Here is a 21,208-nt window from a genome sequence, read left to right as displayed (position 1 = left end):
TGACGCCAAGCGAAAGGAGCCAGACATCAAAGACCACATGTTGTATGATTTCACTTACATGAAATGTCCAGAACAGACAAATCCATAGGGACAGAAAGCCAATTAGCGGCTGCCAGGGGCTGGGGAGAGAGACTTCTAATGGGTATGAAGTTTCCTTTTAGGGGAATGAAAGTGTTCTGGAACCAGAGAGAGGTGACGGCTGCACAACTTCGTAAACACTCAACACCACTAAATTGGGCAATTTAAAAAGATGATTTTAAGGTATGTGAATGACACCTCAACTGAAAACAAGTCAGTAGGAGCGCCTGGGTGGCTGAGTGGGTTAAGGGTCCAAATCTTAATTGCGGCTCAGGTCGTCATCTCACAGTTCGTGGGACTGAGCCCTGCATTGGGCTCTGCTGTGACAACATGGAACCCCGCTTGGGATTCTCTCCCTCTGTCTCTGCCCCTCCCCTGCTCTCACACAAGCACTCTCTCTCAAAATACACAAACATTTAATTTTTTTTTCAACGTTTATTTATTTTTGGGACAGAGAGAGACAGAGCATGAACGGGGGAGGGGCAGAGAGAGAGGGAGACACAGAATCGGAAACAGGCTCCAGGCTCTGAGCCATCAGCCCAGAGCCTGACGCGGGGCTCGAACTCACGGACCGCGAGACCGTGACCTGGCTGAAGTCGGATGCTTAACCGACTGCGCCACCCAGGCGCCCCAAAATACACAAACATTTAAACAAAACAAAACAGTAGGAGTTGGCCAGGCATGCAGCGGACGAACAATGGTTCAGGCGCAAGAGACAGCAGGTGCAAAGGCACCGAAGGGAGACGCAAGCTGGGAATGACCACTCGCGGTGGAAAGAAAAGAGCCTATAGGATGGCAAGCTCCGGCCAGGGAGCCTGGACTCTTTCCCAAAGCGAGGGAGACCCTCGGAGGGTAGGAGGCAAGGTCCCAGCCCACAGCTACCTCTCCTTGGAAAGCTCTCGTGTCCTCAACTCCCCCTCCTTCACACGCCCTCTCTGGCACGGCTTCTCCCTCCTTGTCCCTCACACACCACTGCTCGACCCCACGTGCCGATGCCAGACCAGGACGAGTCTCTTCCCACGTCACAGGGACGGACATCCCCTCCGTACACATCCTGCCGGGGCCCCTCCGTGAAGGGGAGGCTTGAGGCCACAGATCGCCTCCTGATTCCAGCTCTTCCTCCCAGTCTTAACCCCGGTTCCTGGGGCAGGGCGGGGGTGGGGAGAGGGCGTCCCAGACCGACTGGACTCGTCTCATCCGGCGTAAACAATACAAAGCTCTCAAGCCATGAAACGTCGTGGAGGGCGCCTGAGTGGAGCTTCATCCGGCTAAGTGAAAGAAGCTGGTCTGGAAAGGCTATACACATTGCGTGATTCCAAGCGCGTGACCTGGAAAAAAGCAAGACTATGGAGACGGGGAAAAGATCGGCGGTTGCCAGGGGTTGGGATAGGAGGGGCGGAGGGACGGAGCACCGGGGACGTTTAGGGCAGAGAAACTAGGGTACTATCACAACGGGTGCACGCATTTGCTGAAAACCCACAGAATGCACAACACGGAGTGAACGCTAACATAAACCGTAGGCTTGAAAGAAGAACGCACGGACACAAGGCCCATCAACCCTAACAAATGCAGGGCGGTGATGCAAGAGGTTAATGGTAAGAGAGACAGGGGGCAGGGTGACGAGAGTATATAGGAACTCTGTACTTTCCACTTTTTTTTTTTTTTTAATAAACCTGACGTTGCCCCAATAAATAAAGTTTATTATTAATTAAAAAGACAGACACAGAGCCTGACGCAGGATTATTTTGTCAGCTCGGAGGGAGCGTCTTACCCTTCTGGGACTCACAAGCTTTGGACCAAGAAAGGTCCTGCTGGCCCGCTTTCGCACCGGGAGCTGCTGGCATTGACTCCATTCCCCTGCTTGTACCTCAGTTTCCTCGTCTGTACAATGGAGACCACGGCGGTTGAGGTCTCGTGGCACAGTTATACGGGATGCAGTTGTTCGGTCAGCACACCAGGGGCGCTGCACCCCCAGAGGCAGGATCCTTCCCCTGCCTTCTTCTCCTGGCCGGCTGTGGGCATCCAAGGACAGCCCCACCCATCGATGGTTCATCCATTCTTGAGCCAACCAGGGCCTGACCCGTCCCCGGGGCCGCCGCTCAGTGCACCCACCCAGCAAATGCCCAGTCACCACGAACCTTTCCTCCTCTGTCCCCTGAAGCGGAGACGAGCTGAGACAGATGTTAGAATACTGGAGGAACAGCAGAAGTTGGGGCTAAGTGGATAGACCCTGGTGCTGGATGTCCTGGATTAGAACGCCAGCTCCAACGGCCACCTCTGAAGCTCTCACTCAGAGCTACGGCCACGCCGGGCACCCGCCAGAACCTACAGGCACCTCCTCTGGGACCGGGGCTGGCGCGGGGCTTCGTGAGGCCCCAGAGGCTGCAGGGAGGCAGTGAGAACGCTAACCCGAGGCCCCAGAGGCCGTGCCGATGGGCTTACAGGCAACAGGGGACAGCAAGAAAAAGCCGTCTGTCTGGCTCTTGCCTGGTGAACATGAGCTCCCCAGCGAAAGTCCTGCCTTCTGAAACTCCGAAAGCATTCTGTGCCACATGGGGACAGACAGTAAATAACTGGGATTCAGGCACTGGACACTCTGCAGGTTTATTTCTTCAATTCAACTAGGAAACAAAACCTTGGTGCTTGGAAAGGCCCATGCGCAACAGCACTGGCCCCAGTGTTTGAGGGGCTGGATGCTACTGCAGAATTGGGGGGCGGGACGGACAGTCCGAGTGGCCAGGAGTCCGGGATGAGTCCAGGATGAGCCACCAATGAGGCCGACCACCAACACGAGGTCTGAACTGTCACCAACAAAGCCAGTGGGGATATTCAACGGGCTGGAACTTCCAAGGTCCCGAAGTCCATCTCAGACACCACCCCCAGGCGGGAGACCTCCCCCTACACCACCGCTGCCACTCTTGTGGGTCCCACCAGCAGCGGCGTCAGATGGGGACCCCCTAGAGTCCTCTGCCAGGGTGAGTGTCTGGATGGTGAGCCGAACAGCCACCCAGCACAGTCTTCAAGGCTCCTCTAGCAAGAGCTCCGTGGAGGCACCTAAAAAGAGACATCTGGGCAGGGGCAATGTCTAAGGGGTCACAGTCAACTCTGGAAGCTTCCGGGCATCAGGAAGGGCAGACAGGGGACAGGAGGGAGGCCCACCAAAGATGATTAAGTGCAAAAGGCAACTGGCCCAGCCTGGGAGAGATTTCTAGCTGGCCTGGAGGTCCCTTGACAATGACCCCCCCTGACCCCCAGGTGGGCGGGGCAAACCACGTGGATCCTCTGGAAAGGGTGATAGAGGGTCTGTCTGGAGCTCAGACTGGCCTGTGACGCCCTGGGGCCCAGCAGCCTGGGGAGGCGCGGACTGTCGCTCCTTAAGGCACAGCTGAGACTCGGGAGACTGAGAAGCTCCTCTCTGGGTCCATGACCCAGCAGGGAGGACAGCTGGGCCCTGCATGCCCGCAGATCTCAGGAGAGAGCAGGGGAAAAGAAAGAGGGAAGAGGTGTGGGCATACGGGACAGCGGGGAGGCTGAGAAGCAGGGAGGAGAGAGACGCACAGAGCCACAGGCACGGGAACTCAGGCAGGAGACAGCCCCGAGGAGGAGAGAGGAGAGAGAGGGTAGCAGAGCCGTGGGCTCTTCCTGGGCTCCTCTGGCTGCTGAACACCAGGGTGGCCCCACCTGGCATGGCTGGGCCAGCCCCCCAGCCTCACTGGCAGGGCCGGGCTGGGAGTCTCTAGTGGGCGGAGGAGGAGCGTCAGAGGGCAAAGGCACCGGAGCAGATGCGAGTGTAGACACTCTGGTCGAGGGGCAGGTAGTGGCCCTGCTTCAGGTCCAGGAAGAAGAGCCGGTCCGAGGTCTGGCGTGGGTCAAAGCCCTCATGCTGCAGCCGAGTCTTCTGGATCTTGAAGGTGCCTGTAGGGGTGAGGATGGGGATACTCAGCAAGGGGGTTCCAGGGACCCCCAACTCACCATCCTCTCCTACACCTCCAGGCTTCCAGGCTTCTGCATAGGCCATCCCCTCGGCTGGAAACAGTCTTCCTCATTTTGTCTGCCTGATTCTCCTTTGCCCTTCAGATCCTGACTTCATGCCCCCTCCTCCAGGGAGGCCTCCCTGACTACCCCCATCACAGCCGCATACTCTGTGTACTCCCTGCCTGGTCACACGGACAGCCCCGAGACCAAAGCAGGGCTGAGTCTATCACACGGTAGGTCAGGGGGCAGCAGCCTGTAGCCGAGGGCCAAATTTGGCCCATCATCTGTTTTGTAAATAGTTTTATTGGCATGAAGCTATGCCTACCCATTTACACATTGTCTAGGACAGCTTTTACACCACAGAGCCAGAGGTGTATGGGACAGAGACTGCATGGCCCCAAAACTGAAAATATTTACTATCTGGTCCTTTAAGGAAAAGTTTGCACTCCCTACAGTGAACAAGTAAAGGAAGGTTTCACGAAAGATAAGCCTAGGAGCACCTGGGTGGCTCAGTTGGTTAAGCATCTGACTTTGGCTCAGCTCATGCTCTTGAGGTTCATGGGTTCAAGCCCTATATTGGCCTCTCTACTGTCAGCACAGAGTGCTCTTTTTTTTTTTTTTTTTTTTTTTTTTTTAAATTTTTTTTTTTTTTTTTCTCAACGTTTATTTATTTTTGGGACAGAGAGAGACAGAGCATGAACGGGGGAGGGGCAGAGAGAGAGGGAAACACAGAATCGGAAACAGGCTCCAGGCTCTGAGCCATCAGCCCAGAGCCAGACGCGGGGCTCGAACTCCCGGACCGCGAGATCGTGACCTGGCTGAAGTCGGACGCTTAACCGACTGCGCCACCCAGGCGCCCCCAGAGTGCTCTTTAGATCCTCTGTCCCCCTCTCCTTGTGCCCCTTCCTTGCTCTCTCTGTGTCTCTCTCTCTCTCTCTCTCAAAAGTAAATAAACATTGGGGCGCCTGGGTGGCTCAGTCAGTTGAGCATCTGACTTCGGCTCCAGTCATGATCTCACAGTTCGTGAGTTCAAGCCCCGTGTTGGGCTCTGTGCTGATGGCTCGGAGCCTGGAGCCTGCTTCAGATTCTGTGTCTGTCTCCCTCTCTCTGCCCCTTCTCTGCTCATGCTCTGTCTCTCAAAAATGAACAAACATTAAAAAAAATGTTTTTTTTTTTAAAAAAAGATAAAGCTAAGGGTTCGGGCTAGTAGGAAAAAGTGGACGAGGGATACCTGTATGCTTTAGAGTTGAGGTGTCTTGTTCTAAATAAAACTTCAAAAGCATAAACCATAACATTAAAAAAAGGGGGGGGTAAGTTTGTATCAAAATTAAGGGCTTCTTTTCAACAAAAGCCCCATAAACAAGGTTAACGGTTCGACTCCCAAAATAGAAGACTTCTGATGTCCGAAACTGCTACGGAATTAACATCTGGACGATTAGGAGAAACTCTCACAAATCGAAAAGAAAAAGACAGCAAGGCTATACAAAGATGGGCAAAAGATACAAACAGGCAATTTACAGAAGCAGGAAATCTCCTAGATAACAAGATGATTTGCTCAAAGTTCCTAGTCCACCAGAAAAAATGCAGGAAATGGAAGAAATGCCCCAAACACTGCAGAATGCCTAGTGGGGGTAGGATCGAGGAATGGAAATAAATAACGATGCTAATAACACAAGAGAAAGGCCCTGCATGAGCCCACCGTGCCTGCTGGCCACGAACCATCGTGTCAGACTTGGCACAAGGATCTGAACCAGGACAAATAAGCAAATGGTTGTTGAACCAAAAGACAGATGGACGGACAGACGGAGAGGCGAGAGGCCGCACCTGTGGTGTCCACTTGGGGCAGGAGGCGTAGGAAGATGGGCCGGGCATAGGGCGCCAGCACCTTCTGCAGCTCTTGGTACAGCACATTGGGGCTCAGCTGGCCGTGGGGGTCCGCGATGGCCGCCATGCCTGCTTTGCCCTCTACTCCTGGAGATAGAGGTTTCACTGAGAACACCCCACCTTTTGTGCCGCCGCAGGACTGAATACACCCTCAGACAGAGGCCCCTGGTCTCTGATCTCTAGTCCCTTCCATCTGAGATAACGCTTGCTGAAGCAGCAATCATTATTCTTATTGAGCTTTGGCTGTACTCGCTGCAACTCTGAGACAGTCGCTTTCACGATCCCATGCACTGGATAAGGAAACCGAGGGGTTATCATCCAGGAGGGGTAACTCCAGCTCCAGTGCCCCGACGCAGGTTGCTATGTGCAGTTATCCGAGCTGAGCACTGCCCAAGAGCACCTGTACCTCCAAGCTCATGCAGGTTGGGCTCCTCTGGGGCTGCCATACCCCAGGACCACCCCCACAAACCCAGCTTGCCTGGCACAGCCACCCCGTACACAGCCACATCTGTCTGGCCCAGCAGGCGGCTGAGCACGCCCTCCACCTCAGTAGTGGAGACATTCTCCCCACGCCAGCGGAAGGTGTCCCCGCCACGGTCCCGGAAGTACATGTAGCCCAGCTCATCCATCACCAGCACGTCACCTGGCAGAGGGGAGGAGGAGAGGTAAGATGGTGGCCCGCCATCCCCACAGCCAGCCCCCAGGATCTTCGCACCTGAGAGGTAGGCGCTGTCGCCCTTGCGGAAGACACTGTGGGCGATCTTCTTGCTGGTGGCGCTCTCGCTGATGTAGCCATCGAAGCGACGCAGCGGGTCCTGCTGGTTGATCTGGCCCACGAGGAGGCCAGGCTCCCCTGGAGAGGAGGCCACCCTCAGGCTGCGCTGGGTGGGCAGGGGGCGGGGGCCCCGGTTCCCCAGGGGACTGGGCAGGGCCTGGCTCACCGGCCTGACACGGGATGCAGAGGCCCTGGGCATCCCGCAGTAGTTCCATGGTGTCCTCGTTGACCTTCACCAGCCGGATGGGGTACACATGGGGCAAGATACGGCTGTTAAAGCCACAGGAGCCGACCTGGGAGGGGGCGAGCCACGTCGGTGAGGAGCCCGTGGGGCATGGTGTGCCCCCAACTGACACCTTGCCTCTCCTGCCCCAGGGCCTGGAATTAGCACGCCGTGTCCCTGAACTCTGTGGCCTTGGGCGATCCGAAAAAGGGGGTATTAAGAGCAGTGCCGCCTTCCCAGGACTCATGCCCCTCCTCCCATCTCCCCGGCCTCCTTTGGCCATCATCTCGTGAGGAAACCTGCTGACTGGTCACCACTTCCTGGTCCCTAAAACCCTCTATGCTGGCAGGAAGTGAATGCCTGGGGTAACCCCAGAGCCACGTGGGGACACTGGCAGAGCTTCTGCCCGCTCCCCACTGCATGCCACCTTGCCTGGCTCAGTCCAGTGAGCACAAATCCCTGTCTAATGGGTCTGTGCTGCTGTGTGCTGTTGGGTACGTCTGTTACGGCAGCAAGTGGTGTTAATGCAGCCCAGAGTGTCTTCGACAGACATGCACAGTGGGGGCAGTGCCTTGTTCTCAGGTCCTGAGGACCCAAAACACAGACAGACAGGAAACAAATCACTGCCCCTCCGGTGTTTGCTTTATTATTATTCTCATCAGCGGTGCCTGGCTTAGGATGGGAGGAGTTCGATAAGGCAGCAGGGTCCTGCTAAGGCAGGATGGAAACATTAATTGCGAATCATAAAAGCAACCGCAGAGAGCTTGCAACCTGGGGGTGTCGCGCTGAGCTCGTGATTACGTTGGGTGATTAGAACAGGCCCAATGGGGGGCGCCTGGGTGGCGCAGTCGGTTGAGTGTCCGACTTCAGCCAGGTCACGATCTCGCGGTCCGTGAGTTCGAGCCCCGCGTCGGGCTCTGGGCTGATGGCTCCGAGCCTGGAGCCTGTTTCCGATTCTGTGTCTCCCTCTCTCTCTGCCCCTCCCCCGTTCATGCTCTGTCTCTCTCTGTCCCCAAAATAAATAAACGTTGAAAAAAAAAAAAATTAAAAAAAAAAAAAAAAAAGAACAGGCCCAATGGGCTGTCGTCCCCATGTACAGAGGAGGAAGCCAAGGCCCAAGGAGTCTGAGTGACTTACCCAGTAGGAGGGGATGGGCACCCCAACCCTGGCCCCTGGATCCCCCAGAGTCCCGCTCTCCCCTGGCCACCTCCCCAGGTGCAAACAGAAAAGGCTGAGCCCCTTGCCCAAGGCACACATGGCCTCACCGAGGACTTGAATTCAGGGGCACCGTCAAGCCACTAACTGTGCATTCCGGAAGAGGGACCCCCCGCGCGCCCTGGCAGTCCCAGGCGCCCCGCCCACCTCCCCTGCCCTGTGCCGCCTGGCCGGGCCCTCCCAGCAGATCAGGCTGCTCTGGGAGAACGCGGGGCCGGGGAGGCAGAGGTAGCAGCGATCCCGGAAGGTCAGAGCCTGCCCCGCGCCGCCCCACCGCCGCCCACCTTCCCGTCCACGTTGGCGATGCTGCAGTTACACTCGGTGGCTCCATAGAACTCGCCGATCTGGCGCACGCCGAAGCGCTCGGTGAACTCCTCCCAGATGGCGGGCCGCAGCCCGTTGCCCACGGCCAGGCGCACGCGGTGCCGCCCCTCGGCCTCGCGCACCGGCTGCTTCAGCAGGTAGCGGCAGATCTCCCCGATGTACTGGACCACCTGGGGGCGGGAGAGGAGGGGAAGGGAGGGTTGGGCGGCCACGCTGGGCCCCAGCCCCCGAGCCACCCCTCCAACCTGGGCGCTAGGAACAAAGCGCTCTTAAAGGGCGATGGTAATAAAACAGCCCAGGCCGTTTACGCCTGCCCCTCGCCCGAATCCACGCCAGGGGCAGGGGCCGAGAGGATGCGGTCAGCGTCCCCCATGCCCCCCCCCCCCCCCCCCGCGCTCCGTCCATCCCCACCCTGCCTCTCTGACCCGAACCTCAGCGCCCCGCCCCTCCTCCGCAGGGCTCCTTCCCTCCTCGTCTCAAGGGTCCACCCCCGGGGGGGGGGGGGGGGGGGGGGGGGGGCGGTGAGTCATCTCCCAGATACCCCAGGTGCCTTCAAGTCCTTATCTGAGGTTTGACCTCCTAAGGATTACCCAATTTTACTAGGGGTCACAGACAGTAAGTAACCGGACCAAAGCTGGTAAGTGATAGTGCTTGATTTGAATCTGGGCATCGCGGCTGGAGTGTGAATGAAACAGTTACACGCTCAGGATGAAGTGCCAAGTTGATCATTACAGCTCCAAAGTGTTCACAGCGTCCCCTCACCAACCGGATAAAGTCCAAATTTCTGCCAGTGGTCAATTCCCTTCGCCCCCCCCCCCCCCCCCCGGCCCCCACTGCCTCCCCTCCTTCCCTTTCCCACCAACACCCTGTGCCACACAGGGCTTCTCCTCAGGGCCTTTGCACATGCTGTGCCCGCTGCCTGGAGCGAAAATCCTTCCCCAGGGATGCATCTGGGTCCCCAGGGTTTGGGCCAAATATCACTGCCCAAATGATGACATAAACACATGTGCTGAGTATTCTACCGCCAAACACAGAGCTCATCCGTTTAATTCTCCCAACACTCCACGCGGGACAGGAAGGCATGAGATTCACAGAGGGAAACGGCCTGTCCAAGATCATCAGCTGCTGGACATGAGGCAAGCCCAGGATGGGGCAAGGTGAGAGCCTGAAGGTGGGGAGTTCTCTCCCTCGGTCCCTAGGCTCAGGTCAGTGCTTTTGCCGGGGGCCCAGCCCACGCCAACCTAAGACACAGCGGGGCCAACCAGCCCAGTCCGTCCCCAGCTAGTAATTGGTTCAAGGGTGAGCACATGACCAGAATTAGGCCAATGAGAATCAGCCCCAGACTGTCGCTACCTGAGCTGCTGAAAACCTGCCGGAAGGAACAGGGCTAAGAAGGAAGCTGCACACCTAGGAAGGAGAAAAACAAGAAATGGACAGAGACAGAGCACCTCCTGGATCAGGTCGTGCCTGAAGCTGTCCAGCTCTCAGCTGTCCTCTTCAGGCCAGGGGAGGGACAACCCAGCCACGACTGAGGCAGCGGAGGGAGACAATGACACCATCCCCCCAACCCCCAACCATGGCCCTGAGTCTGTGTCACGCTGAAAGCCAACAGCTGATCTTTACCTCTGCCTGGACCCCGGGACAGACCCAGGGCTGAAGGGAAGACAACTCAGGTCAGCTCAGAGAGGCAGACATCAGATGGCCTATGCCAACACCTCCAGCCTGCACGGTGGCACCTAGATAGAGGCTGGGAGCAGATCATCGACCAGGGACCCTGCTACAACTCCCCCCGCGTCAGGGTGCCCACTCACCCCAGTGGGCAGGGAGAGACACAGGCACCACACATTCAGCCCCCCCACCCAGGGATGAGGAGGGGTGGAGTCACCTGTCCCCTGCCTGTCTGTTGCTACACAGCAAAGAAAGTGGGGTTCTAATATTTATTTATTTTTGAGACAGAGACAGAGACAGAGCATGAGCAGGGGAGGGGCAGAGACAGAGGGAGACACAGAATCCGAAGCAGGCTCCAGGCTCCGAGCTGTCAGTGCAGAGCCCGACGCGAGGCTCGAACCCACGAACAGGGAGATCATGACCCGAGCCGAAATCAAATGCTTAACCAGCTGAGCCACCCAGGAGCCCCGGAAGTGGGGCTCTAAATGACAGCCCGCTGCCTCCCCTGAGGACGGATGGACTGTTGTTTGGTCCTGGGGCCACCGCTGCAAGTAAACAGCAGCCAAGCAGTTTCCCTGTCCAACAGCCAAGGGATGGGATTTCCGAACCCAAATGCATGCACTGGTTTTGTCAATGTCTTTGTTAAACTTGACCTCTGAGGATTCCGTCCTCTATTCCTTAAAGAGCCCCTCAGTGTTTAGCACGTACGTTCTTTTAGACACAGAAATTCCCCTTCTTAAAAACAGACTACCAAGGGTCCAGAGACGGTGAATGATGCCCGATGCAGCACGGCATGTCAAGGACAAAGAGGGGGACCACCTGACACCACGGGCCTCCCAGTGGGAGGGCACAGCACCACCGACAAGGAATCCTTGCCAAAAAAGTTGAACTTGAAGCTGATCAAGTATCTAGACCAGGGGTTCTCAACCACACGCAATTCTGTCCCCCCAGAACACTTGGCAACATCTGGATGCATTTTGAACGGTCACGACTGGGGGGGGGGGGGGTGCGTGGGATGCTCTTGGCCTCTAGTGATGTCAGGTCAGGAATGCCTGTCAATATCCTGCAGTGCACAGGATGGCCCCCAGAGCAGAGACTGATCCAGCCCCAAATATCCCAAGCATCATGGTGGAGAAACACTGTGCTAGACCCAACAACTCCCAATGGACAGGAAATGCCAGGGACAGAGGAACACGTTAAGAGACACTGTCTCCAGATCAGGAAAACACTACAGGACAAGCAACTTCCTTTCTTCAGTAAATACACACAAGATGGGGAAAAAAAAAAGAAACAAGAGGTTCCTACAGATGAATGGATTCCCATGAGACCCATCGATGGTCGAAATCCGTGGGTCTCCTCTAAAAACGGATTTTGTCCGCATTCTAGAAACAGGGGAAAGACCACCTTTTTGACAAGGCGAGTCCCTGGGGATTGAACCGCTGCCCGGATTCCTGATGACACTGCGGGGGTCACTGTCACTTTTTGGCTGTGATGGAGGTGCTGAGCTTACAGGTTTTTTTTTTTCTTTTCTTGTTGCATTCACATATACCTAAAATTGACCATCTGAAGCACTTTTAAGTGCACAGCTCGGTAGTATTAAGTACATTCACACTGGGAGCCAGCCATCACCATCCACCGGAACTCCTTTCCTCTTGGAGAACTGAGACTCTGTCCCCACTGGACGCTGGGTCCCCACCCCCTCCCCCCTCCGGCAGCCCCGTTGGCTTCCATGTTTCAGCCCTTGTAAATAGTGCTGCTGTGAACCTTTGTGTGCAAATATCTCTTGGAGACCCTGCTTTCACGTCTTTTGTTCTAGAAACAGCCCTCACCAGACACAAAAAGCCACACAGTATCTGATCCCACTTACAAGAAAGGTCCAGGACAGGCAAATCCATAAAGATAGAGAGCAAATTAGTGGCTACTCCAGGCACGGGGCGGGGGGCGGGGAACGGGGCTGGGGAGTGACTGCTGATACCGGGTTTTCCTTCAGGTGTGATGGAAATGTTCTGGAATTAGAGGTGATGGTTACACAACATGGTGAATGCACTAAGGGTCACTAACTGTCCGCTTTTAAAATGGTTTATTTCGGGGCGCCTGGGTGGCTCAGTCGGTTGGACGTCCGACTTCGGCTCAGGTCATGATCTCGCGGTCTGTGAGTTCGAGCCCCGCGTCGGGGTCTGTGCTGACAGCTCAGAGCCTGGAGCCTGTTTCAAATTCTGTGTCTCCCTCTTTCTCTGACCCTCCCCTGTTCATGCTCTGTCTCTCCCTGTCTCAAAAATGAATAAATGTTTGGGGCGCCTGGGTGGCGCAGTCGGTTGGGCGTCCGACTTCAGCCAGGTCACGATCTCGCGGTTCGTGAGTTCGAGCCCCGCGTCAGGCTCTGGGCTGATGGCTCGGAGCCTGGAGCCTGTCTCCGATTCTGTGTCTCCCTCTCTCTCTGCCCCTCCCCCGTTCATGCTCTGTCTCTCTCTGTCCCAAAAATAAATAAAAACGTTGAAAAAAAAATTAAAAAAAAAAATGAATAAATGTTAAAAAAAAAATTTAAAAAGGTTTATTTCATACGAATTTTGCCTCAAAAGCAAAACAGTCCTCATCTTTCAGAGGTTTTTTAGAAACATCGATGTAGGAAACACACTGCTCTCTGGGGGTTGTTTCACAATGATGCTGAAGGAGGGATGTGGGTGGGGCTAGAGGGGGCAGGATGGGGTGTTTGAAGGCCCCTGGGGCCAGTGACAGGTGCAAAAGAGAAAATCCTCCTTAGTGAAATCAGGTACTGATGTAGGTCTTTCCCCAAAGCAAAGCACTGTCACTGGAACTTTCAGAAAGCGGTGGGGGGTGATCTGTATTCACAACTCTCAATAATCAAGTGGATCAAACAGACCGCTTGCACTTCAAGACTTGGTTTAACAACGTTCCTCAAGGGCCGCCCGCAAGGAAAAACGGAAAATCCTCAAAAGGAGAGCAAATCAGTCATTGCCCCCCAAAGACCCCCAAGATGCCAACCCAGAGCCCCCACCCTGCCTAGCTGTGTGACCTGGGCAGCTGGCCTAACCTCTCTGGGCCCCACCCATCCAAGGTGAGGTGGGCACCTGCCAACTTGCCAGTCCCTGGACACATCCCATTCTCTCCTCTCCTCACCCCTTCTTCCTGGAGGCAGGTTGATAGCACCTGTATTTCTATTTTCATCAGGACACTGAAATCCGCAGCCTGGTTTCCTCTCAACGTGGAGGGGAGAAGAGAGGAAGGACCGGGTCCTAGCGCCGCCCCCCCCCCTCATTTTCTACAGGACTGTGGATGTCCTCACCCCACCTGAGCCCCACACCTTGTGGCCTTAACCAGCGCAGGGTGGTGACTGCACCCACAGGCCTCATTTCCTGCAGCCACCAGCAGGGAAGGCTGCTGGGGCCCAGGGCAGCGCGTTAGACAACTCGGGCAGCCTGGCCCCAATTCCAGATGCGTTACAGGCCTCAATTTCCCCACCTTCACAATGGCCTCCGCGATGCCTCTGCCCACTCTCAAGCAGTCCTAAGATTCCATGGAGTTTGCATGTCGAAGTAAGGTTAGCCTGGGGCTGACACGGAGCACGTGCTCAAGAAGCACGGGCCACCTTCCTGTCCCCCTCCGGGGCCCTGGAGAACAGGGGGTCGGGGGAGTGGCTGCCCCACAGCGGAGGCCCTGCAGGTGGAGGGCGGGGCAGCGCGCGGGAGGGGCGGGGCCTGACCGTGCAGTTGTACTTGACGCAGTCATCCCAGAAGCGGCTGGCTGAGAACTTCTTGCGGAGGACCACCGTCAGCCCGTAGAGGAGACACTGCCCCACGCCCATGATGTTGCCTGCAGAGGGCGGGCTCGGTGAGGGGTCCCCAGTCCCTGCCCCACCCCCGCCCGGCCTGCCCACAGTACCTGCCGTGTGGTACAGGGGCAGGCAGTCATAGAGCACGTCTGCCACCTGCATGCTGTAGGCGTAGTGGCCGAAGGCTGCGATGCGGTAGTACCTGCGGGGGGTGGGGGCAGGGAGTGCAGGGGCTGGGGCTTATGTCCTCCAAGGTATGGGAGTGGGGGGAATCTGTGGCGGGGGAGGGGGCACAAGCAGGGACCCAGGCAGAGCCAGCCCAGCTCACAGCGGGGGGCGGGCGGGAGCCGAACCTGCAGCCCCCTAATTGCCTTGCCCGTGGGGCTAGGTGCCAGGAGGAATACAAGAGAGCAGGGACACGGAGAGGGGCTGAAGGCCAGAGAGGTGTGGGGAGGTGACACACGAGCTGAGATCTGGTGAGAAAGGGCTATGGGGGCTGAGCTAAAGAGCGCCCTGGTGGAGAGCGCAGCCTGTGCAAAGGCCCGGAGGGCAGAAGGGCCCTGGCCGAGTTGAGGAAGTGTAACCAGCTGAGAGGGCTCGAGCGAGGGGTGGAGAGGAGGAAAATGAGAATTGGCAGGGGGTGCGAACGCGGGCGTGGATTTTACTCTGAGGGCCAAGGCAGGTACAGGGAAGTCCGGCACGGGGGGCGGTCTGGTTTAGGATTTGAGACCCTCCCGCGGACGGAGCGGCACTGTCCTGAGATGGGCCGTGGGTCTTCCCCGGGGTGAAGACAGAAATGTCCCCAAGATCCCAACAAGAGCGGAGGGAAGGGGTCGGCCGTACAGGCGACCGGGAGTCACTCTCCAAAGCTGGGGTGATGCCCACGGGCCCCCCTCACCTGCTGTGCACTACAATGGCGGCCTTGGGCAGCCCCGTGGTCCCCGACGTGTAGATGTAGAAGAGTCGATCTGCAGGAGACGCATGTGTTGGGGTCCGAGGATGAGGGGGTGGGGGGCGGGGGGCACTGGCAGCGGAAGGAAGGCGGGTGTCCCGGGCCAGCCTCACCATCCATTCCCTTGTCAGGGGGCTGTGCCAGGGGGGCGGTGGAGGCCTCCTTCAGCAACGGGTCCAGGAGTCGGGCGTCCGGCAGGATGCCCTCAGGCCCCAGTTCTCCAGAGCAGAACTTGAGCAGACTCTTCCCCAGCTGTCCGCTCACCTCGGCCACCGCTGTAGCCCAGAGCAGACGTCACGGTCAAGGGCGGCCTGGGATGTACCACGCCATCTCGCTGCCCCCCACCCCCGGAAAGCCCCAGGCCCCCCCGCCCCCCGCTCAGGATGCCAGCTGCGCCCAGCCTCACCTGCTGCCAGCTCCCCTCCGAAGATGAGGGCCTTGGCACCCGAGGTGCCCAGGCAGAAGGCCAGGGGCTCCCGCCGCAGGTTCACATTGAGCAGCGCGGCTTCCACGCCCGCCTTGGCCAGGCCCAGCCACAGCCCCACGAACTCGGGCCGGCCCTCCAGGAGGATGGCCACCACGTCACCTGGAGTGAAGCCCAGCCGGCAGAAGAGGTTGGCCACGGCATTGGAGTAGGCGTCCAGCTGCGCAAAGGTCCAGCACACGCCGCTGCCCGCGTCCACCAGCGCCAGGCGGTCAGGCTGCCTCTGTGCCACCACCTGGAAGATCCGTGGGATGGTGTGGCGGGCACGCTGGTGCCGCCGCAGCTCCAGGCGCACGCGGATCAGCACAGAGAGGCCGCTGGGAGGGGGAAGGGAGGAGACGGCGTCACTGGGTGCCCCGCCCGGCCTCCAGGAGACCTCTCCAAGCCTCAGCATCTCCATCTGGAGAAAGCAGAGGGGAAGGTCCCTGCACCTCCGAGGACGGCGAGGCTTCGATAAGGACGCTTTGGTTGCTGGGTCTCTCGGGGGACTGAGAGCGTGAGGAGGGCTGTTGACCAAGCAACACGCAAGTACCACAGATCGTCCTTGTTTCTCTCTTCTGGGACGTCCAGAGCCTCCCGCGGTCCCCAGGAGCACCTGCAGCCTGGACTCCTCATGCTCCTCCCACCCGAGCCTGGGGTCCCCATCATCTCCTCCAGGAAGCCTTCTGGGGCTCGGCCCCTGCCCCGCGCCCACTGCTCCCCCATCAAAGCGTACAGTCCCCCAAACGGGGCCAGGCTGGGGCAGACACCGGCTGGGCTCAGGGAATGCTCTCTTGTTCACCTTGGGAAACCTCCCCATCCTCTGTGCTCCCCCACCAAAGCCCCTGTGCGGAGCCACTCGGTCATGGGTCTGTTCCCCCCGCCCCTGGGTCGTGAGCCCCCCGGGGAAGTCACATCTGCACCGGCCGCATGCCCGGTACGTACTAGGTCCACACACAAAGAGGCCGGACTGTGTTCGTGTCTCCCAACCTGGAACTCGAGGTAGCGGCCAACACAGAGGCAGATTCTTCCACTCACCTCCCAAATGATGAGCACCTACTGGGTGCCAGGTCCATGATGGGCGAGACAGACCCAGCGGTAACCCAGACCTAACCCTTCTCCCCCTCCATCTTCCTTCGGCTCCTTCTCCTTTTCCTACCCCTTGCTCACTCACTCCAGCCACAGGGCCCTTCTTGCTGTTTCCCGGAAGACACCACCTGGCATGTTCCCACCCCAGGGCCTTTGCATGCGCTATGCCCCCTGCCTGGACCACTCTTCTGCCAACATCCACGCGGCTCCTCCCCCACTTCCCTTAGGTCGTGGCTCAAATGACACCCGTCTGTTACTGACCACCCCCCCCCCACCCCCGTCTCCCCCTCTCTGGTCCCTGCTTTGTTGCGCTTATCAACACAGCACTTATATTGTCAAATGCCAGACCTACCATCTTGCCCCTGGGCTATCTCTTTCTGCTCTAGGTGACAGGAACTTCTGTCTGTTTTGCTCTAGGGCCTGGAGAGACAGCAGCGGAGACAGATCAAGGCCCCGCCCCACTCTCCTGGAGCGCAGTGAGCCTGCCACAAGCAATCCCACAGGACAGTCTTGGAGGGAGAGAGAGGCGTCTGGAGCTCCCGGGCCAGGCCTGAACCCCACAGCCCACGAGAGCAGCCAGCCTGAGCCTGGCAAGATCTTCGGTGAGAGGAGAGGCCGCCACATGTGAGCACGGTCTCAGGGCAAGGCCACACTGAGAAGAGGCGCAGGCATAGGGACAGCTGTGAGGAGGCTGCTCCCCAACCGGTTCCCTCTGGGTGCCCGCCCTGTTACTCTCAGGGTGACGACGGCCTCCATGTAGATGAACACCCTTAATCGGAGAGCCCTGCTCATCGAAGCCCCTGTTCCCGCCGCAGGTTAACATCGAGCAGTGTGGCTTCCACACCCGCCTTGGCCAGGCCCAGCCACAGCCCCGCGAACTCAGGCCGGCACTCCAGGAGGATGGCCACCACGTCACCAGGGGAGGTAACCAGGGGAAGCGACACCTGCATCTGATCAGGAGCCTGGCACATAGTAGGTGCTCAATAAATAGAGGTTGAAGGACTGCTTTCAAGCCCCTGACCCTGGAGCCCAGCATCCCGCCCCTCCCTGGTGACCAGTGCAGAGGCCCAGATTTCTTCAGGGCCCCAGACCTGAGCACCTACTTTGCACAGGCGAAGCTGATCGGGATCAGGTGTGAGAAGTCAGATCGGTGGAGGAAGGGGACGGGGGCTGGGGTGGCCAGGGATACTGATGGCAAAGGGGCAGGAGTCATCTTGTGGGGAGATGGGAACGTTCTCCAGGGCCTTTGCCCGTGCGGTTCCCACTGTTGAAACGTTCTGCCCCAGAGGCCCCCCCCCCCCATCAGGGTGCCTACACATCCTTTACCTCTCAGCTCCAATGTCCCCTGCCTGGAGAGGTCTCCCCAGCCCTGCCCAGCGTGGATCACTCTATGGCTGTTTGAAAACACGCTTGCAAATTCTTTGACAGTCGTCCCTTCAAAAGGCAGGTCAGGTCCTCTTTTCCCCACCCCTCAGGAGTGGGCAGACTCAGGGACTCGCTTCTAATGAAGAGAATGGGGCAATAGTCATGCTGTATGATTTCCGACACTGGGGCTCAGAGACAGCACCTCTCCTCCAGGCACGCAGATGTTCTCACACTCTTTCTGGACACTGGACCTCGGAACCCAGCGCTGAGTTGTAAGCAAAGGAAGCCAAGACCACATGGAGAGGCCACGTATAGGGGTTCCAACAACATGTCTGAGTGAACAGAGCTTTGGGTAATTCTGGCCCCGGATCCTGAATCTTCCACCTGAGGCTCCAGACACAGCAGAGCAGATAAGATGGTGACATCTTGGCGACATCTGAATTCCTGACCCACAGAAGTCACAGGAAAGGATACTCATCATTGTCTTAAGCCTCTAGGTTCTGGGGTAATTTGTTACACAGCCATGGAACTGACGGGTAACTGATACACTCCCAGGCCCTGTTTCACTCCTCCGGAGCCGGTCACCACACTCTAAACCCGTCATCTTCCTTTACCGATTTCCTGAACTTTTTGTTAATTTCTACGAGAGCGAGCACCCAGTTTGTCTGTCTGTTGTGTCCAGGGATACGGTTCCGGAACGAAGCACAGGACCTGGAACGTAAGGACGATGCTGGTATATCCTGGGGGCGGACTCAAATGCAGCCCCGCCTCTTTTGCCTGCGCACAACTGTACTTGTTTGAAGAGCGTCCCCCCAAATTCGTGTCCACCGGAAACCTCAGACCGTGACCTTCTTTGGAAGTAGGGTGTTTGCAGATGTAATTAAGGGAAGTATGAGATGAGGTCATCCTGGCTCCCCAGTGGGACCTAAATCCAATGACAGGTGTCTTTTTTTTTAATGCCTAAAAACAACTTTTTTTAAATGTTTATTTACTTTTTGAGAGAGGCAGAGACAGAGCGTGAGTGGGGGAGGGGCAGAGAGAGAGGGAGAGGGAGAAACAGGATCCCACGCAGGCTCTAGGCTCTGAGCTATCAGCACAGAGCCCGAGATCGTGACCTGAGCTGAAGCCGGACGCTCAACCGACTGAGCCACCCAGGCGCCCCCAGGTGTCTTTTTAAGAGAGAACACACAAACACAGGGGAGGAGACATGGGGAGACAGAGGCAGAGACTGGAGTGACCTGGTCACAAGTCGTGCGATACCTGGAGCCCTCAGAAGCGCAGCCCAGAGGGAGGAAAAAGCGGCCTGGAGTTCATGGCCTTAGTTCAAATCCTGTTCCACCGCCTACCAGTGGGGCCTGGGCGGACTGCAGGCCTCAGTTTCCTTACTTGGAATATCCGGAGACTGAACCCAACAACCTCCAAGGTGTTCTCCATCCAGCTCAACAAAGTGCCAGTCCTGCCACTGCCTTATTTACAAGCAGGAAGTGGGGCCCAGAGCAGCAATTCTCAGCCTATTGGGTGTGAAGTGTGTTAACTGCCCAACCAAGAAGAAGGGCTGAACCAGAAGGGATCCATTGTTACTGTGCCCAGAGAGATCCCGCCTCTGGGCTTTGTAAGTATTCTTCTTCCTTTCCTCAGGTCATGGCAAGGGTGGCCCCTCTCATCTGCCCACTTGTGCAGGGTGCCCTAACCACCCTGGTTCAAGGAGTCCCTCGCTATCCCCGCCTCGCCCCTACATGTTCGATCCTTCTGGTCACTGTCTGATGTTTTATCATTTCCTTCTCGGTTATTCTTTTCCCTCGCTAGGCTGTGGGCCCCAGAGGACGGGAGACGTATCTGACACATTCACAGCAGGTCACAGTGAACATGGCGTCCCCCCAAGCCCAGATGGGGTGTGGCTCCCAGGAGGTCCTTGGGGATGGATGGAACAAATGACAGTGGCCAGAATCTGACCATCTCACCAGCCCGGCCTGGCCCCCACCAGCACACAACGGGACCCGTGCCCTAGTCAGCTCTTCGTGGTTTCCTGGGTCTGCTCTGGGCCAGGCCCCACTCCCTGCATAATGGGGTGAATGGTGGTCCTCAAAAGATAGACCCAATTCCTGGCCCCCAGAACTTGTGAACGTGACCACATGTGGAAAAAGGCTCTTTGCAGGGTCTTTGTGCAGGATACTCCTCTGCTCAGTGTTCACAGCCCTGGAAATCTGGCTCTGTCTGCTGACCCCCTTGGCTCCTTGAACTCCAACATTGCCCAGCCCATACACCTCCCTGCAACACATCAGCCCCTTTCCCACAATCCCTGCACCATGGGACATGGCAGTCCCATGTTCCCTTTCCTCTACCCAGAGAAGCTGTCACTGGCATGTGATGGCTGGAACCACAGCAGGCAGCATGAGGGTATGAGGGTACCCAGCTGGAGATGCCAAGCCTTTGCAGCAAGGATGGCACAGCATGAAGACCGAAGGAACCTGGGTCAATGACAACATGCTGCACTGGGAACTGACCAACCTGAAGCCATCTCATGTCAAAACTCCATGTCACATGTGGTTGTAACTGTTCTTTACTGCCAATGCCACTCCTAGTTGAGATTCACGCTACTCACAGCCAAAAACCTCCTTCGAGAGTTTAGCTCCCTGGAGGGGCTGATCCACTCGCGCACCGTCCCTCCACGGAGCACCACCACGTGCTGGACATCACGACAGGGACACCCAGGTGACTAAAGTGGGCGTGATCCCTGTCCAAATGGGGTTTACAATCTAAGGAGGGGAAGGGAACTCATAACCGAGGAAAAAGCGAAGAAAACCGATGATAGTTTGTTTTTACTGTTTTATTACTTATTTTTGAGAGAGAGCAGGGGGGAGGGGCAGAGAGAGAGGATCCCAAGCAGACTTCGCGCTGTCAGCACAGAGCCCGACGTGGGGCTCAAACTCGCGAACCGTGAGATTATGACCGGAGTGGAAATCAAGAGTGGACACTCAACCAACTGAGCCTCCCAGGTGCCCCAATCCAATGATAGTTTTATGCTAAGTTTCCTAAAAAGGAAACAGGGTGATGTGATCAAAAGCTTTATCCACAGGAAGGGCGGGGGAGGTGGGGGGAGACCACTTTGAGGAAGCGACATTTGTGCTACATTTTAAAGAATGGGAAGGAGGGGCACCTGGATGACTCACTCAGTTGGGCTCTTGGTTTTGGCTCAGGTCATGATCTCACGGTTCGTGGGTTCTAGCCCCGTGTCAGGCTCTGCGCTGACGTCGCGAAGATTGCTTGGGATTCTCTCTCTCTGCCCTTCCCCTGGGTGCTCTCTCTTTCAAAATAAATAAATAAACTTTAAACAATTAAAAAATGATAAAAATAAAGAACGGGAAGGAGCCAGCAGTGGGTAAAGCGCGGCCGGTAAGGGGAAAGCG

At 57.2% G+C, this 21,208-nt stretch overlaps 1 protein-coding gene across 7 annotated transcripts in view; it reads right to left on the bottom strand.

Annotated features, from left to right (window-relative positions):
• Positions 1-2,663: 2,663 nt before the first annotated feature.
• The window catches only part of SLC27A1 (solute carrier family 27 member 1), a 34,023-nt gene continuing 15,478 nt past the window's right edge, over positions 2,664-21,208 (bottom strand). For 4 of the 7 annotated variants that reach the window (XM_047848958.1, XM_047848960.1, XM_047848959.1 and 1 more), the window contains 10 exons: positions 15,291-15,685; positions 14,998-15,159; positions 14,831-14,900; positions 14,043-14,134; positions 13,864-13,973; positions 8,435-8,644; positions 6,879-7,005; positions 6,416-6,790; positions 5,878-6,024; positions 2,664-3,993 (listed from right to left, as the gene is read on the bottom strand). In XM_047848958.1, coding sequence (XP_047704914.1) covers positions 3,836-3,993; positions 5,878-6,024; positions 6,416-6,790; positions 6,879-7,005; positions 8,435-8,644; positions 13,864-13,973; positions 14,043-14,134; positions 14,831-14,900; positions 14,998-15,159; positions 15,291-15,685 — 1,846 coding nt within the window. In that variant the 3' untranslated portion in view covers positions 2,664-3,835. The remainder of the gene's footprint in view (positions 3,994-5,877; positions 6,025-6,415; positions 6,791-6,878; positions 7,006-8,434; positions 8,645-13,863; positions 13,974-14,042; positions 14,135-14,830; positions 14,901-14,997; positions 15,160-15,290; positions 15,686-21,208) is intronic. The other 3 variants (XM_047848962.1, XM_047848965.1, XM_047848963.1) reach the window with 3 other exon arrangements.

The sequence above is a fragment of the Prionailurus viverrinus genome, chromosome A2 (assembly GCF_022837055.1).
Source record: "Prionailurus viverrinus isolate Anna chromosome A2, UM_Priviv_1.0, whole genome shotgun sequence".
Lineage (NCBI taxonomy): Eukaryota > Metazoa > Chordata > Mammalia > Carnivora > Felidae > Prionailurus > Prionailurus viverrinus.
The sequence above is the reverse complement of the archived record's forward strand: the minus strand, read 5'-3'. Positions and strand labels throughout refer to the sequence as shown.